The sequence below is a fragment of the Oncorhynchus masou genome, unplaced genomic scaffold (genome assembly GCF_036934945.1).
Source record: "Oncorhynchus masou masou isolate Uvic2021 unplaced genomic scaffold, UVic_Omas_1.1 unplaced_scaffold_808, whole genome shotgun sequence".
NCBI classification, from domain to species: domain Eukaryota; kingdom Metazoa; phylum Chordata; class Actinopteri; order Salmoniformes; family Salmonidae; genus Oncorhynchus; species Oncorhynchus masou.
Window position 1 is genome coordinate 86,123 of NW_027014552.1, and position 19,334 is coordinate 105,456.

The window sequence follows — 19,334 nt, forward strand, 5'->3', positions numbered from 1 at the left end:
ACGATATTTGAACGTTTGGTTTGTTAAATGTGATACGCTGTGTGTGACGTCCGTTTTTATAGTTGACTTGGCTACTTGGGTCATCTCTCTAAGCCACTTTCTAGCCCCGCCCCCCTGTCACTCAAGGAGCGCATTTTGACTTTACTTGCCAGGGACACTTGTGTTCAGTCTGCATGGTCAATCGAGTACCACAGTATGAGTCATAATCCCCATAAAGCCTAGTGGTCAAACAGGGAAATGGTTCCATTGTTTTTTCACAATAATTGTTTTATTTTAGAAACACTTAAAATAAGGGATGTGTTTCTCGTAGGTTTACAATGAGACTTATCAATATAGTCGGCTGCATTTACTCGCCAAAAATGAAATGGCATTTAGCTGCTAATGTGTCTGATATAAAGAACTACAAATGCCACCATGATCTAGCCGAATCGCCGAATCGAAGCAAAGGTAAGAATGTCTGGATTAACTATCTAATGTTAGCTATATGTAGTAATGAATCAAATTGGCTACATTTCTTAAAAAATTGACAATTCTGTGAAAACTTGTGCAAGTTTTAAATTGACAATATGTTAGCAAAGGTGCCAGATAGAGATGATGTGCAGGAGCTTGCAGGGATTTGTAGTCTTGCATAATGTCGACTTTGATGCAAATTAGCATTTTAGAATCTGAGTAAGTAGAGCCCGAATATATTGATAAAAGTGACCTTGTCCGAGAGGGATGTACATGGTAATCAAAACGTCACGCCAGGGTAAAGACGACACGAAACACAGCCCTTAATTTAAGTGTTTCTAAAATAAATACAAAATTAATGGTGAAAAAACAATGGACCCATTTCCCTGTTTGACCACTAGGTTTTATGGGTATTATGACACCACCACTGTGAGGTTCTACGCAGCACATGCGACAACGTTGTTTCCATTTTGCTTCTTAATATAAATCCACTAGCATTCCATAATTACACTATTAGCTTGTTTCTTACATCTGCAAAGTTCTTAGCAAGTTTGCGAAAAAAAAGTATCTTCTAAATCAAAGAGGAATAGTTATAGCATGAATATGGCGGCTACATGAAGAAACATTTAATGTAGCCAAAGATTATAGGGTCCCCAAGGAAACACTTATCAACACTTTGGTTCCTACCCTGTCACAATAACTCCTCCCTGGCATTTTCATCTCAAACAACACAGTATTCAAAGTGCCCACTATTATAAGTGTTTTGCTCTTAATCGCAAGTCCAATTGCAACATTTGGTTATAAATAAGCCCTAGTATTTGTGGCCAGTCTTACGGCAGTGTGGAAATGATCCCCAGTGCAGGAAACACAGAAATGTATGAAAATGGTTTTGGTTGAATTGAACAGTATAAAACAGAAAGGAGAAAGACTCATTGAAATCACATAGAATGTATGTTGCCACACTGGGGTCATTACTCAAAGCACATTAACTATAGGACCATTTTTTTCTTAAACACCGTGATATATTTTGGTCATATCGCCCAGCCCAAACTAACCTTATGGGGACATACATCTCTGTCCCATTCAAAATCCTATTTCCCCGAACCACAAAACATAACCCTAATTCTAACCTTAGCTCCCAAGCCTAATTCTAACCTTAGCTCCAAACCCTAATTCTAACCTTAGCTCCCAACCCTAATTCTAACCTTAGCTCCCAAACCCTAATTCTAACCTTAGCTCCTAACCCTAATTCTAACTTAGCTCCAAACCCTAATTCTAACCTTAGCTCCAAACCCTAATTCTAACCTTAGCTCCAAACCCTAATTCTAACCTTAGCTCCAAACCCTAATTCTAACCTTAGCTCCCAACCCTAATTCTAACCTTAGCTCCCAACCCTAATTCTAACCTTAGCTCCCAACCCTAATTCTAACCTTAGCTCCAAACCCTAATTCTAACCTTAGCTCCAAACCCTAATTCTAACCTTAGCTCCAAACCCTAATTCTAACCTTAGCTCCAAACCCTAATTCTAACCTTAGCTCCAAACCCTAATTCTAACCTTAGCTCCAAACCCTAATTCTAACCTTAGCTCCCAACCCTAATTCTAACCTTAGCTCCTAACCCTAATTCTAACCTTAGCTCCTAACCCTAATTCTAACCTTAGCTCCTAACCCTAATTCTAACCTTAGCTCCTAACCCTAATTCTAACCTTAGCTCCTAACCCTAATTCTAACCTTAGCTCCTAACCCTAATTCTAACCTTAGCTCCTAACCCTAATTCTAACCTTAGCTCCTAACCCTAATTCTAACCTTAACCCTAAACAACTTAGAAATAGCGTTTGACCTTGTGAGCCCAGTTGGTCAAATGTTTTGACTTCTGGTCACCACGGGTAATAATAATATGTGTGGATGTGTTTAACACACACAGTATTGACAAACAAAACCTGTTACAATAGCCCTCAACCAACATAGAGCCAACACACACAGAGGGAACTGACCTGCTGAGGTCTATAGCATCCTGCTTCAGGAGGAACACCAGTCTATTGGGGGTACTGATCAGAATATCTAGACAGAGAGAGAGGGGGGACAGAGAGAGGGGGGGGAGAGAGGGGGACAGAGAGAGAGAGGGGGGGGACAGAGAGAGAGGGGGGAGACAGAGAGAGAGGGAGAGAGAGGGGGAGGGCAGAGAGAGAGGGGGAGAGAGAGGGGGGGGCAGAGAGAGAGGGGGAGAGACAAAAAAATAGAAAATGAGTGAGGGCTGTTGTGCTGGTCTCGGTCTCATTAGTAAACAGGTCCCAGCGCATTTTACAGATCATTTGAATATTGTCTTTGTACCAGATTTCTTGTGAGAGCTGGGAACGTATTTCCTGGCTGCCATGGAGGCCTTGTCTAGTATGTGAACTCTGAACCCGACGCCCTCCGACAGACGCACCAACTCCCTGTGGGTCTACACAACAACACAACATTGTAACAACATAACACAACATTCTAACACAGCAACACAACATTCTAACAACGCAACAACATTCTAACAACCCAACATTCAATCAACACAACATTCTAACACAGCATAAAAATACACATGCAACAATGTCAAATCAAATTGTACTTGTTTGGTAAACAACAGATGTAAACTAACAGTGAAATGTTTCCCGACGTGCCCTTCCCAACAATGCAGAGAGAAACATAGAACAATTATAACCCCAGGAATAAAAATACACAACGACTAACGATAAGTTGGCTAAAAACACGGAGTACAGACAGTAACAGCAGTATACTGTAGGTAGGGGTAAAGGATAGATAGACAGTAACAGCAGTATACTGTAGGTAGGGGTAAAGGATAGATAATAGACAGTAACAGCAGTATACTGTAGGTAGGGGTAAAGGATAGATAATAGACAGTAACAGCAGTATACTGTAGGTAGGGGTAAAGGATAGATAATAGACAGTAACAGCAGTATACTGTAGGTAGGGGTAAAGGATAGATAATAGACAGTAACAGCAGTATACTGTAGGTAGGTGTTAAAGGATAGATAATAGACAGTAACAGCAGTATGCTGTAGGTAGGGGTAAAGGGTAGATAATAGACAGTAACAGCAGTATACTGTAGGTAGGGGTAAAGGATAGATACTAGACAGTAACAGCAGTATACTGTAGGTAGGGGTAAAGGATAGATAATAGACAGTAACAGCAGTATACTGTAGGTAGGGGTAAAGGATAGATAATAGACAGTAACAGCAGTATACTGTAGGTAGGGGTAAAGGATAGATACTAGACAGTAACAGCAGTATACTGTAGGTAGGGGTAAAGGATAGATAATAGACAGTAACAGCAGTATACTGTAGGTAGGGGTAAAGGATAGATAAGACAGTAACAGCAGTATACTGTAGGTAGGGGCAAAGGATAGATAATAGACAGTAACAGCAGTATACTGTAGGTAGGGGTAAAGGATAGATAATAGACAGTAACAGCAGTATACTGTAGGTAGGGGTAAAGGATAGATAATAGACAGTAACAGCAGTATACTGTAGGTAGGGGTAAAGGATAGATAGACAGTAACAGCAGTATAATGTAGGTAGGGGTAAAGGATAGAAAGACAGTAACAGCAGTATACTGTAGGTAGGGGTAAAGGATAGATAGACAGTAACAGCAGTATACTGTAGGTAGGGGTAAAGGATAGATAGACAGTAACAGCAGTATACTGTAGGTAGGGGTAAAGGATAGATAGACAGTAACAGCAGTATACTGTATATCAAGAAGCTGATTAAACAGCATGATCATTACACAGGTGAACCTTCTGCTGGGGTCAATAAAAGGCCACTCTAAAATGTGCAGTTGTCACACAACACAATGCCACAGATGTGTCAAGTTGAGGGAGCATGCAATTGGCATGCTGACTGTAGGAATGTCCACCAAAGCTGTTGTCAGATAATTGAAGGGTAATTTCTCTACCATAAGCCACCTCATTCATTTTTGAGAATTTGTCATTGCCTCACAACCGCAGACCACGTGTAACCATGCCAGCCAAGGACCTTCACATCCGGCTTCTACACCTGGAGTATTGTCTGAGACCAGCCAACCGGAAAGCTGAGGAGTATTTGTGTCTGTAATAAAGCCCTTGTAGGAAAATGTATTCTGATTGGCTGGTCCAGCTCCCCAGTGGGGGGGGCCAATGCCCTCATGGCTGCGGTAAGTATTCAGACTCCGTGACCTTTTCCACCTTTTGTTACAGCCTCATTCTAAAAATTATTGAAGGTTAAAAAAAACAATTTAATCTACACCATACACATAACGACATCATAATACCCCATAATGACATCACAATACCCCATAATGACATCACAATACCCCATAATGACATCACAATACCCCATAATGACATCACAATACCCCATAATTACAAAATAAATGTCCCAAGTATTCAGACCCTTTACTCAGTACTTTGTTGAAGCACCTTTGGCAGCGATAACAGCCTCGAGTCTTCTTGGGTATGATGCTACAAGCTTGGCACATTTATATTTGAGGAGTTTCTCCCATTCTTCTCTGCAGATCCTCTCCAGCTCTCTGTCACATTGGATGGGGAGCATTGCTGCACAGCTATTTACAGGTTTCTCCAGATATGTTCGATCGGGTTCAAGTCCGGTCTCTGGCTGGGCCACTCAAGGACATTCAGAGACTTGTCCCGAAGCCACTCCTGCGTTGCCTTTGCTGTGTGCTTAGGATCGTTGTCCTGTTGGAAGGTGAACCTTGACCCCAGTCTGAGGTCCGTTGTCCCCGATAGAGAGGGAGGGGCCAGAGCCCGTTGTCCCCGATAGAGAGGGAGGGCCAGAGCCCGTTGTCCCCGATAGAGAGGGAGGGGCCAGAGCCCGTTGTCCCCGATAGAGAGGGAGGGCCAGAGCCCGTTGTTCCCGATAGAGAGGGAGGGCCAGAGCCCGTTGTTCCCGATAGAGAGGGAGTGGCCAGAGCCCGTTGTTCCCGATAGAGGGGAGGCCAGAGCCCGTTGTTCCCGATAGAGGGGGAGGCCAGAGCCCGTTGTTCCCGATAGAGAGGGAGTGGCCAGAGCCCGTTGTTCCCGATAGAGGGGGAGGCCAGAGCCCGTTGTTCCCGATAGAGGGGGAGGCCAGAGCCCGTTGTTCCCGATAGAGGGGGAGGCCAGAGCCCGTTGTTCCCGATAGAGGGGAGGCCAGAGCCCGTTGTTCCCGATAGAGGGGGAGGCCAGAGCCCGTTGTTCCCGATAGAGGGGGAGGCCAGAGCCCGTTGTTCCCGATAGAGGGGGAGGCCAGAGCCCGTTGTTCCCGATAGAGGGGGAGGCCAGAGCCCGTTGTTCCCGATAGAGGGGGAGGCCAGAGCCCGTTGTTCCCGATAGAGGGGGAGGCCAGAGCCCGTTGTTCCCGATAGAGGGGGAGGCCAGAGCCCGTTGTTCCCGATAGAGGGGGAGGCCAGAGCCCGTTGTTCCCGATAGAGGGGGAGGCCAGAGCCCGTTGTTCCCGATAGAGGGGGAGGCCAGAGCCCGTTGTTCCCGATAGAGGGGAGGCCAGAGCCCGTTGTTCCCGATAGAGGGGAGGCCAGAGCCCGTTGTTCCCGATAGAGGGGAGGCCAGAGCCCGTTGTTCCCGATAGAGGGGGAGGCCAGAGCCCGTTGTTCCCGATAGAGGGGGAGGCCAGAGCCCGTTGTTCCCGATAGAGGGGCCAGAGCCCGTTGTTCCCGATAGAGGGGCCAGAGCCCGTTGTGCCGATAGAGGGGCCAGAACCCGTTGTGCCGATAGAGGGGCCAGAACCCGTTGTGCCGATAGAGGGGCCAGAACCCGTTGTGCCGATAGAGGGGCCAGAACCCGTTGTGCCGATAGAGGGGCCAGAACCCGTTGTGCCGATAGAGGGGCCAGAACCCGTTGTGCCGATAGAGGGGCCAGCACCCGTTGTGCCGATAGAGGGGCCAGCACCCGTTGTGCCGATAGAGGGGCCAGCACCCGTTGTGCCGATAGAGGGGCCAGAACCCGTTGTGCCGATAGAGGGGCCAGAACCCGTTGTGCCGATAGAGGGGCCAGAACCCGTTGTGCCGATAGAGGGGCCAGAACCCGTTGTGCCGATAGAGGGGCCAGAACCCGTTGTGCCGATAGAGGGGCCAGAACCCGTTGCCGATAGAGGGGCCAGAACCCGTTGCCGATAGAGGGGCCAGAACCCGTTGTGCCGATAGAGGGGCCAGAACCCGTTGTGCCGATAGAGGGGCCAGAACCCGTTGTGCCGATAGAGGGGCCAGAACCCGTTGTGCCGATAGAGGGGCCAGAACCCGTTGTGCCGATAGAGGGGCCAGAACCCGTTGTGCCGATAGAGGGGCCAGAACCCGTTGTGCCGATAGAGGGGCCAGAACCCGTTGTGCCGATAGAGGGGCCAGAACCAGTATTTCTCATGTTCTATAATTGTCCAGCAGCCAAAGACACAATACTACACATATTAACAACCCACAGCAACAACCCACAGCAACAACCCATAGCAACAACCCGTGCTTGTTGTTGCATCTTCAGATCTTCCGTCTTTCTGCATTGGTGAAGGATATTTTCATCTCTTGTCAAATGAACCCCTGGAATTTGCAGTGCACTTTTGAGAACAGTGTTTTCCGGTAATTGAATTTTATAACATTTGCGTTTATAGCCTATTGCCGTGTGCACATCGCTGTGCTTAAGCTAAATGTCATGCTGCAAGAATCTCATTGCTTTTAAAAGTTATTTGATATATAGTGGTTGCATTAGTTTGGGGTCTATCGTTACCACAACTCCCTGACTATGTTTGAAATATGTATTTCTCACACAGAAGGACAAGCTGACCAATAGACGAGGTCAACTGTTGTACTCTGATGAATAGTAAATCGACAGTGTTCATTACTCATCTTGTCGGCTGACGAAAAGTAAAATGTGGACAGTTCCATCTTCCTCAATAGGCGCCTCTGAATTCAATGAGGACGTGTGTGGTCTCCCCGGTGAGTCAGTCTTCACGTGAAACCTACTCCCAAGCTGCAATGCCTGTGACAAGGACCTGATCAAGTGCCGGCATTGGCTAATAAGAATTGCGATATCTGAGCGAGCCTGGTGAGTGAGAGGAGCACGGGCGATTGAGAGCAGGAAATTATTATTATACTCACCCCAAGGACACAACGGCCACAAGACATGGATTTGTTTATGAGGCATGACGACCAAACGGTTCTATGTGTGTGTGTACCTGGCTGGCCAGTTCCCTGGTGGGAGAGATGACCAGAGCTCTGATGCCGAGGTTAGCAGGCTGTTTCAGGTGTGTCAGGAGAGGGAGACAGAACGCTAGAGTCTTCCCCGATCCTGTCGGAGCACACGCCAACAACTCACGACCCTGGGAGAGGGGTGAGAGAGATGCATACAATGATATTATTTAGGGTTCCATTCTATATATCCACACTCATCAGTCCCTGTGTTCCATTCTATATATCCACACTCATCAGTCCCTGTGTTCCATTCTATATATCCACACACTCATCAGTCCGTGTTCCATTCTATATATCCACACTCATCAGTCTGTGTTCCATTCTATATATCCACACACTCATCAGTCCGTGTTCCATTCTATATATCCACACTCATCAGTCCCTGTGTTCCATTCTATATATCCACACACTCATCAGTCTGTGTTCCATTCTATATATCCACACTCATCAGTCTGTGTTCCATTCTATATATCCACACACTCATCAGTCTGTGTTCCATTCTATATATCCACACACTCATCAGTCCCTGTGTTCCATTCTACATATCCACACTCATCAGTCCCTGTGTTCCATTCTATATATCCACACTCATCAGTCCCTGTGTTCCATTCTATATATCCACACTCATCAGTCCCTGTGTTCCATTCTATATATCCACACTCATCAGTCTGTGTTCCATTCTATATATCCATACACTCATCAGTCCGTGTTCCATTCTATATATCCACACTCATCAGTCTGTGTTCCATTCTATATATCCACACACTCATCAGTCTGTGTTCCATTCTATATATCCACACACTCATCAGTCTGTGTTCCATTCTATATATCCACACACTCATCAGTCCCTGTGTTCCATTCTACATATCCACACTCATCAGTCCCTGTGTTCCATTCTATATATCCACACTCATCAGTCCCTGTGTTCCATTCTATATATCCACACTCATCAGTCCCTGTGTTCCATTCTATATATCCACACTCATCAGTCTGTGTTCCATTCTATATATCCACACACTCATCAGTCCCTGTGTTCCATTCTATATATCCATACACTCATCAGTCCCTGTGTTCCATTCTATATATCCACACTCATCAGTCTGTGTTCCATTCTATATATCCACACACTCATCAGTCTGTGTTCCATTCTATATATCCACACACTCATCAGTCTGTGTTCCATTCTATATATCCACACTCATCAGTCTGTGTTCCATTCTATATATCCACACACTCATCAGTCTGTGTTCCATTCTATATATCCACACTCATCAGTCTGTGTTCCATTCTATATATCCACACTCATCAGTCCCTGTGTTCCATTCTATATATCCACACACTCATCAGTCTGTGTTCCATTCTATATATCCACACTCATCAGTCTGTGTTCCATTCTATATATCCACACTCATCAGTCTGTGTTCCATTCTATATATCCACACACTCATCAGTCTGTGTTCCATTCTATATATCCACACTCATCAGTCCCTGTGTTCCATTCTATATATCCACACTCATCAGTCCCTGTGTTCCATTCTATATATCCACACTCATCAGTCTGTGTTCCATTCTATATATCCACACTCATCAGTCTGTGTTCCATTCTATATATCCACACACTCATCAGTCTGTGTTCCATTCTATATATCCACACACTCATCAGTCCCTGTTCCATTCTATATATCCACACTCATCAGTCCCTGTGTTCCATTCTATATATCCACACTCATCAGTCTGTGTTCCATTCTATATATCCACACTCATCAGTCTGTGTTCCATTCTATATATCCACACACTCATCAGTCTGTGTTCCATTCTATATATCCATACACTCATCAGTCTGTGTTCCATTCTATATATCCACACACTCATCAGTCCCTGTTCCATTCTATATATCCACACTCATCAGTCCCTGTGTTCCATTCTATATATCCACACACTCATCAGTCTGTGTTCCATTCTATATATCCACACACTCATCAGTCTGTGTTCCATTCTATATATCCACACACTCATCAGTCTGTGTTCCATTCTATATATCCACACTCATCAGTCCCTGTTCCATTCTATATATCCACACTCATCAGTCTGTGTTCCATTCTATATATCCATACACTCATCAGTCTGTGTTCCATTCTATATATCCACACTCATCAGTCTGTGTTCCATTCTATATATCCACACACTCATCAGTCCCTGTTCCATTCTATATATCCACACTCATCAGTCCGTGTTCCATTCTATATATCCACACACTCATCAGTCCGTGTTCCATTCTATATATCCACACACTCATCAGTCCCTGTTCCATTCTATATATCCATACACTCAGTCTGTGTTCCATTCTATATATCCACACTCATCAGTCCCTGTGTTCCATTCTATATATCCACACTCATCAGTCCCTGTGTTCCATTCTATATATCCACACTCATCAGTCTGTGTTCCATTCTATATATCCACACACTCATCAGTCTGTGTTCCATTCTATATATCCACACACTCATCAGTCTGTGTTCCATTCTATATATCCACACACTCATCAGTCTGTGTTCCATTCTATATATCCACACTCATCAGTCTGTGTTCCATTCTATATATCCACACTCATCAGTCTGTGTTCCATTCTATATATCCACACTCATCAGTCTGTGTTCCATTCTATATATCCACACTCATCAGTCCCTGTGTTCCATTCTATATATCCATACACTCATCAGTCCCTGTGTTCCATTCTATATATCCATACACTCATCAGTCTGTGTTCCATTCTATATATCCACACACTCATCAGTCTGTGTTCCATTCTATATATCCACACTCATCAGTCTGTGTTCCATTCTATATATCCACACTCATCAGTCTGTGTTCCATTCTATATATCCACACTCATCAGTCTGTGTTCCATTCTATATATCCACACTCATCAGTCCCTGTTCCATTCTATATATCCACACTCATCAGTCTGTGTTCCATTCTATATATCCACACTCATCAGTCTGTGTTCCATTCTATATATCCACACTCATCAGTCCCTGTTCCATTCTATATATCCACACACTCATCAGTCCCTGTTCCATTCTATATATCCACACACTCATCAGTCCCTGTGTTCCATTCCCACATCATCAGTCTGTGTTCCATTCTATATCCACACTCATCAGTCTGTGTTCCATTCTATATATCCACACTCATCAGTCTGTGTTCCATTCTATATATCCACACTCATCAGTCCCTGTTCCATTCTATATATCCACACTCATCAGTCTGTGTTCCATTCTATATATCCACACTCATCAGTCCCTGTTCCATTCTATATATCCACACACTCATCAGTCCGTGTTCCATTCTATATATCCATACACTCATCAGTCTGTGTTCCATTCTATATATCCACACACTCATCAGTCTGTGTTCCATTCTATATATCCACACTCATCAGTCTGTGTTCCATTCTATATATCCACACTCATCAGTCTGTGTTCCATTCTATATATCCACACACTCATCAGTCTGTGTTCCATTCTATATATCCACACACTCATCAGTCTGTGTTCCATTCTATATATCCATACACTCATCAGTCCCTGTGTTCCATTCTATATATCCATACACTCATCAGTCTGTGTTCCATTCTATATATCCACACACTCATCAGTCTGTGTTCCATTCTATATATCCATACACTCATCAGTCTGTGTTCCATTCTATATATCCACACTCATCAGTCTGTGTTCCATTCTATATATCCACACTCATCAGTCTGTGTTCCATTCTATATATCCACACTCATCAGTCTGTGTTCCATTCTATATATCCACACTCATCAGTCTGTGTTCCATTCTATATATCCACACTCATCAGTCTGTGTTCCATTCTATATATCCACACTCATCAGTCTGTGTTCCATTCTATATATCCACACTCATCAGTCTGTGTTCCATTCTATATATCCACACACTCATCAGTCTGTGTTCCATTCTATATATCCACACACTCAGTCTGTGTTCCATTCTATATATCCACGCACTCATCAGTCTGTGTTCCATTCTATATATCCACACTCATCAGTCCCTGTGTTCCATTCTATATATCCATACACTCATCAGTCCGTGTTCCATTCTATATATCCACACTCATCAGTCCGTGTTCCATTCTATATATCCACACACTCATCAGTCCGTGTTCCATTCTATATATCCACACACTCATCAGTCCCTGTGTTCCATTCTATATATCCACACTCATCAGTCTGTGTTCCATTCTATATATCCACACACTCATCAGTCCGTGTTCCATTCTATATATCCACACACTCATCAGTCCCTGTGTTCCATTCTATATATCCACACTCATCAGTCTGTGTTCCATTCTATATATCCACACTCATCAGTCTGTGTTCCATTCTATATATCCACACACTCATCAGTCCGTGTTCCATTCTATATATCCACACACTCATCAGTCCCTGTGTTCCATTCTATATATCCACACTCATCAGTCTGTGTTCCATTCTATATATCCACACACTCATCAGTCTGTGTTCCATTCTATATATCCACACACTCATCAGTCTGTGTTCCATTCTATATATCCACACACTCATCAGTCCCTTGTTCCATTCTATATATCCACACACTCATCAGTCCCTGTGTTCCATTCTATATATCCACACACTCCTGTGTTCCATTCTACTCATCAGTCCCTGTGTTCCATTCTATATATCCACACACTCAGTCTGTGTTCCAGTCTGTGTTCCATTCTATATATCCATACACTCATCAGTCTGTGTTCCATTCTATATATCCACACTCTCAGTCTGTGTTCCATTCTATATATCCACACTCATCAGTCTGTGTTCCATTCTATATATCCACACTCATCAGTCCGTGTTCCATTCTATATATCCATACACTCATCAGTCCCTGTGTTCCATTCTATATATCCATACACTCATCAGTCTGTGTTCCATTCTATATATCCACACTCATCAGTCTGTGTTCCATTCTATATATCCACACTCATCAGTCTGTGTTCCATTCTATATATCCACACACTCATCAGTCCGTGTTCCATTCTATATATCCACACACTCATCAGTCCCTGTTCCATTCTATATATCCACACTCATCAGTCCCTGTGTTCCATTCTATATATCCACACTCATCAGTCCCTGTGTTCCATTCTATATATCCACGCACTCATCAGTCTGTGTTCCATTCTATATATCCACACTCATCAGTCCCTGTGTTCCATTCTATATATCCACACTCATCAGTCTGTGTTCCATTCTATATATCCACACTCATCAGTCTGTGTTCCATTCTATATATCCACACTCATCAGTCTGTGTTCCATTCTATATATCCACACTCATCAGTCTGTGTTCCATTCTATATATCCACACTCATCAGTCCCTGTTCCATTCTATATATCCACACTCATCAGTCTGTGTTCCATTCTATATATCCACACTCATCAGTCCCTGTTCCATTCTATATATCCACACACTCATCAGTCCGTGTTCCATTCTATATATCCATACACTCATCAGTCTGTGTTCCATTCTATATATCCACACTCATCAGTCTGTGTTCCATTCTATATATCCACACTCATCAGTCTGTGTTCCATTCTATATATCCACACTCATCAGTCTGTGTTCCATTCTATATATCCACACACTCATCAGTCTGTGTTCCATTCTATATATCCACACACTCATCAGTCTGTGTTCCATTCTATATATCCATACACTCATCAGTCCCTGTGTTCCATTCTATATATCCATACACTCATCAGTCTGTGTTCCATTCTATATATCCACACACTCATCAGTCTGTGTTCCATTCTATATATCCATACACTCATCAGTCTGTGTTCCATTCTATATATCCACACACTCATCAGTCTGTGTTCCATTCTATATATCCACACACTCATCAGTCTGTGTTCCATTCTATATATCCACACTCATCAGTCCCTGTGTTCCATTCTATATATCCATACACTCATCAGTCCCTGTGTTCCATTCTATATATCCACACTCATCAGTCTGTGTTCCATTCTATATATCCACACTCATCAGTCTGTGTTCCATTCTATATATCCACACTCATCAGTCCCTGTGTTCCATTCTATATATCCACACTCATCAGTCTGTGTTCCATTCTATATATCCACACTCATCAGTCTGTGTTCCATTCTATATATCCACACTCATCAGTCTGTGTTCCATTCTATATATCCACACTCATCAGTCCCTGTGTTCCATTCTATATATCCACACTCATCAGTCCCTGTGTTCCATTCTATATATCCACACTCATCAGTCTGTGTTCCATTCTATATATCCACACTCAGTCCCTGTGTTCCATTCTATATATCCACACTCATCAGTCTGTGTTCCATTCTATATATCCACACTCAGTCCCTGTGTTCCATTCTATATATCCGTACACTCATCAGTCCCTGTGTTCCATTCTATATATCCACACTCATCAGTCTGTGTTCCATTCTATATATCCACACTCAGTCCCTGTGTTCCATTCTATATATCCACACTCATCAGTCTGTGTTCCATTCTATATATCCACACTCAGTCCCTGTGTTCCATTCTATATATCCGTACACTCATCAGTCCCTGTGTTCCATTCTATATATCCACACACTCATCAGTCCCTGTGTTCCATTCTATATATCCACACACTCATCAGTCCCTGTGTTCCATTCTATATATCCACACACTCATCAGTCTGTGTTCCATTCTATATATCCACACACTCATCAGTCCCTGTGTTCCATTCTATATATCCACACACTCATCAGTCTGTGTTCCATTCTATATATCCATACACTCATCAGTCCCTGTGTTCCATTCTATATATCCGTACACTCATCAGTCCCTGTGTTCCATTCTATATATCCATACACTCATCAGTCCCTGTGTTCCATTCTACATATCCACACTCATCCATCTCTGCGTACTCACATGCATCATCAGGGGTATAGCCTGCATCTGGATGGGTGTGGGTATGGTGAGTCCAGCTGCGGACAGGTTCTGGAGGACGCGTGGGTTCAGGTCGTACTCGGACTGCAGCTCGGAGAAGGTGCACACTGGGTCAGGCACGTCACAGCCATGCACGTTGATACGATGTTGCATACGGACACGGTTCACCTGACAACACACAGAGATGAGATTCAACAGGTAGACAGAGCGAAGAGCTGTGTGTGTGTGTGTGTGTGTGTGTACCTTCTCTTGGTGGAGGTGTTGGAGTCTCTTCATAGATGTCTTGTCTCTGTCCCTCCCCTCCCTCAAGCCTTTAGACTTCCTGTCTGCAGAGGAGGTCCACAAGATGCCCTCGGTCTCCTCACACGCCACTACAACAAAACGACAGGGACCATCAGAACGCTGAATTCATTCATGGGTCATTTTAAACAACAATAAGCTGCTCCAGTTGAAACACACAGAACACAGATACACACCGCTGTGGAAAGATGCCCAAAAAGCAACACATGAAGTTTGGAAATGGCCAAGTCAAAGTCCAGACCTAATCCCAATGGAGATGTTGTGGCAGGACTTGAAACGAACATTTCAAGCTTGAAAACCCCAAAATGTCACTGAGTTAAAGCATTTCTGCATGGAAGAGTGCGCCAAAATTCCTCCACATCGATGTGAGAGACTGATCAACTACAGGAAGTGGTTGGTTGGAGTCATTGCAGCTAAAGGTGGACTGATCACCTACAGGAAGTGGTTGGTTGGAGTCACTGCAGTTAAAGGTGGACTGATCAACTACAGGAAGTGGTTGGTTGGAGTCACTGCAGTTAAAGGTGGACTGATCAACTACAGGAAGTGGTTGGTTGGAGTCACTGCAGTTAAAGGTGGACTGATCAACTACAGGAAGTGGTTGGTTGGAGTCATGGCAGCTAAAGGTGGACTGATCAACTACAGGAAGTGGTTGGTTGGAGTCACTGCAGTTAAAAGGTGGACTGATCAACTACAGGAAGTGGTTGGTTGGAGTCACTGCAGCTAAAGGTGGACTGATCAACTACAGGAAGTGGTTGGTTGGAGTCACTGCAGCTAAAGGTGGACTGATCAACTACAGGAAGTGGTTGGTTGGAGTCACTGCAGTTAAAGGTGGACTGATCAACTACAGGAAGTGGTTGGTTGGAGTCATGGCAGCTAAAGGTGGACTGATCAACTACAGGAAGTGGTTGGTTGGAGTCACTGCAGCTAAAGGTGGACTGATCAACTACAGGAAGTGGTTGGTTGGAGTCACTGCAGCTAAAGGTGGACTGATCAACTACAGGAAGTGGTTGGTTGGAGTCACTGCAGCTAAAGGTGGACTGATCAACTACAGGAAGTGGTTGGTTGGAGTCATGGCAGCTAAAGGTGGACTGATCAACTACAGGAAGTGGTTGGTTGGAGTCACTGCAGCTAAAGGTGGCACAACCAGTTAGAGTGTAAGTGGACAATTACTCTTACACACAGGGCCATTTGGGTGTTACATAACTTTGTTAATTGAATAAGTACACTTTTTTGCTATTTGTAAACACAGGTTATCTTTATCTAATATTAGGTTTTGGTTGAAGATTTGATAATTCAGTACCGAAAATAGAGAATCAGAAAGGGGCAAATACTTTTTCACCGCACTGTAGAACACAAGCCTCCAAATACCACCTTCAGCCTGAGAATCTTTCTTCTTCTTCTTTGCAGTCTTCTCCTCATCCTGTCGTTTCCTTTTCCCTGCAGCAGCATCGACCTCTCCCTCCTCGTCTTGCTTCTCCTCCGCTCTCTGCTCCTGGTTGCCGTGGGTTGTTCCGGTCCCGAAGAAGTCGATCCCATAGTGGTCAGATACATCTTTCTCTTGAGATCTCACCACCTGGAACGCACACACGTACCATAAATAAATATAACTATTGTTAATGACAAGAGTATACTACGAAGACAACTACTAGCAATACCCCAGACCGCTAAATCCTAATGTGATATGTCCTGATACATCTCACTACAAACGTTCAGAATAATGTTTGTTTTGGTTAACTATCGAAAGTTACATAGATAATATCATCCGGGACTTCAATTTATGAGAATAAACGAAACATTGAGTTTGAGATGTATTCATTTTAAACCTGAAACTAGCTAACTTAGCTAGACTGTGTCTCTACAGATCGAAGGCAGACACGCTAACGAACCGGTCAAATCTTTGCAGCGTTCAAATACTACTCGCTGAACACGAATAGATAAATATTGGACATCATCCTCTTTACCTTAAATCGTTCGGCATCTTTACCAAACCTCTTGAAATCAAATTTCGCTCCGGCTCCGAGTTTACGAAACAAGTCGAAGGCGTCCATTGAAACAGCGTGGAGACGAGAAAAAAGGCATGACGACTCGATCCCAGTCTAGTTAAACCAACCGGTGATTCGTCGATTGATTATAAAGCCTGGATATGTTTGTGTGGTTGTACCTCATGTGTCCACATGGTGTCGCCATTGTCTCATCAATGGAATATGGAAACCAAAGGAAGACGTATTTCGTTTGCATGGTTACGTTTGGTGTTTTCCATTTCTCAAACGGCAGTATTTGTAGTGAGGACGTTACTATTATTGAACAACACTGTGATGTGTTTACGTCCTCTTCAGATCCTCTCTAATTAACGAGACAGGAGTTGTGAGTTGAGAGAAAAGGAGTTGACAGGAGTTGAGAGAAAACATTCAGGTAGTGTCATGGAGACAGAATACCTAATAATGATTTAGTTTAAATGTTTTACAATTTACTCAAGAAATGAAATGTATTTCTAAAGACCCTTTTTACATCAGCCGATGTCACATCCGCAGAGTACGACCCTGCCTCACACAGGAAGCGGCGCAGGTCCTAATCCAGGCACTTGTCATCTCCCGTCTGGATTACTGCAACTCGCTGTTGGCTGGGCTCCCTGCCTGTGCCATTAAACCCCTACAACTCATCCAGAACGCCGCAGCCCGTCTGGTGTTCAACCTTCCCAAGTTCTCTCACGTCACCCCGCTCCTCCGCTCTCTCCACTGGCTTCCAGTTGAAGCTCGCATCCGCTACAAGACCATGGTGCTTGCCTACGGAGCTGTGAGGGGAACGGCACCGCAGTACCTCCAGGCTCTGATCAGGCCCTACACCCAAACAAGGGCACTGCGTTCATCCACCTCTGGCCTGCTCGCCTCCCTACCACTGAGGAAGTACAGTTCCCGCTCAGCCCAGTCAAAACTGTTCGCTGCTCTGGCCCCCCAATGGTGGAACAAACTCCCTCACGACGCCAGGACAGCGGAGTCAATCACCACCTTCCGGAGACACCTGAAACCCCACCTCTTCAAGGAATACCTAGGATAGGATAAAGTAATCCTTCTCACCCCCCCCCCTTAAATGATTTAGATGCACTATTGTAAAGTGGCTGTTCCACTGATGTCAGAAGGTGAATTCACCAATTTGTAAGTCGCTCTGGATAAGAGCGTCTGCTAAATGACTTAAATGTGAAATGTAAATGTAAATAAAGCCTGAGGAAATGTCGTCTAAAACAACATCTTTAAGTGTTACAGGGATCTTGTAAAATTATCCTTATAAGGAAGATGTAAAATGTAAATGTACAAAGTGCTTTACAGAAACCCAGCCTAAAACCCCAAACAGCAATCAATGCAGGTGTAGAAGCACGGTGGCTAGGAAAAACTCCCTAGAAAGGCCAAAACCTAGGAAGAAAACTAGAGAGGAACCAGGCTATGTGGGGTGGCCAGTCCTCTTCTGGCTGTGCCAGGTGGAGATTATAACAGAACATGGCCAAGATGTTCAAACGTTCATAAATGACCAGCAGGGTCAAATAATAATAATCACAGTGGTTGTAGAGGGTGCAACAGGTCAGCACCTCAAGAGTAAATGTCAGTTGGCTTTACATAGCTGAGCATTCAGAGTTAGAGACAGCAGGTGCAGTAGATCATCAAAAACAGCAGGTCTGGGACTGGTAGCACGTCCGGTGAACAGGTCAGGATTCCATAGCCGCAGGCAGAACAGTTAACTGGAGCAGCACGACCAGGTGGACTGGGGACAGGCCAAGTAGTCCTGAGGCATGGCTCAGGGCTCAGCGCCTCCAGAAGGGGAGGGAGAGGAAGAATACTTAATTCATATAGGACACCGGAGACAAGGCTGAGTATAGCCCACGAAGATATCCCCCACAGCACGGATATGTGTTCAAATATTTAAAATTAAAATGTAGGTACTGTGATGCTACTGTAGTTAAAAATGGTACCGTGATGCTACTGTAGTTAAAATGGTACCGTGATGCTACTGTGGTTAAAAATGGTACCGTGATGCTACTGTAGTTAATGGTACTGTGATGCTACTGTGGTTAAACATGGTACTGTGATGCTACTGTGGTTAAACATGGTACTGTGATGCTACTGTGGTTAAACATGGTACTGTGATGCTACTGTGGTTAAACATGGTACCGTGATGCTACTGTAGTTAATGGTACTGTGATGCTACTGTAGTTACAATGGTACCGTGATGCTACTGTAGTTAATGGTACTGTGATGCTACTGTGGTTAAAATGGTACCGTGATGCTACTGTAGTTACAATGGTACCGTGATGCTACTGTAGTTAAAATGGTACCGTGATGCCACTGTAGTTAAAATGGTAC

At 44.0% G+C, this 19,334-nt stretch overlaps 1 protein-coding gene across 1 annotated transcript in view; it reads right to left on the bottom strand.

The window, feature by feature from the left end:
• Nucleotides 1–17,062, bottom strand: part of LOC135537530 (probable ATP-dependent RNA helicase DDX52) — a 42,016-nt gene extending 24,954 nt beyond the window's left edge. The window contains exons 1-7 of the mRNA XM_064963666.1: nucleotides 16,944–17,062; nucleotides 16,354–16,555; nucleotides 14,926–15,053; nucleotides 14,665–14,850; nucleotides 7,658–7,801; nucleotides 2,781–2,892; nucleotides 2,444–2,510 (exon numbers count right to left, since the gene is read on the bottom strand). Coding sequence (XP_064819738.1) covers nucleotides 2,444–2,510; nucleotides 2,781–2,892; nucleotides 7,658–7,801; nucleotides 14,665–14,850; nucleotides 14,926–15,053; nucleotides 16,354–16,555; nucleotides 16,944–17,030 — 926 coding nt within the window. The 5' untranslated portion in view covers nucleotides 17,031–17,062. The remainder of the gene's footprint in view (nucleotides 1–2,443; nucleotides 2,511–2,780; nucleotides 2,893–7,657; nucleotides 7,802–14,664; nucleotides 14,851–14,925; nucleotides 15,054–16,353; nucleotides 16,556–16,943) is intronic.
• Between the last annotated feature and the right edge of the window lie 2,272 nt (nucleotides 17,063–19,334).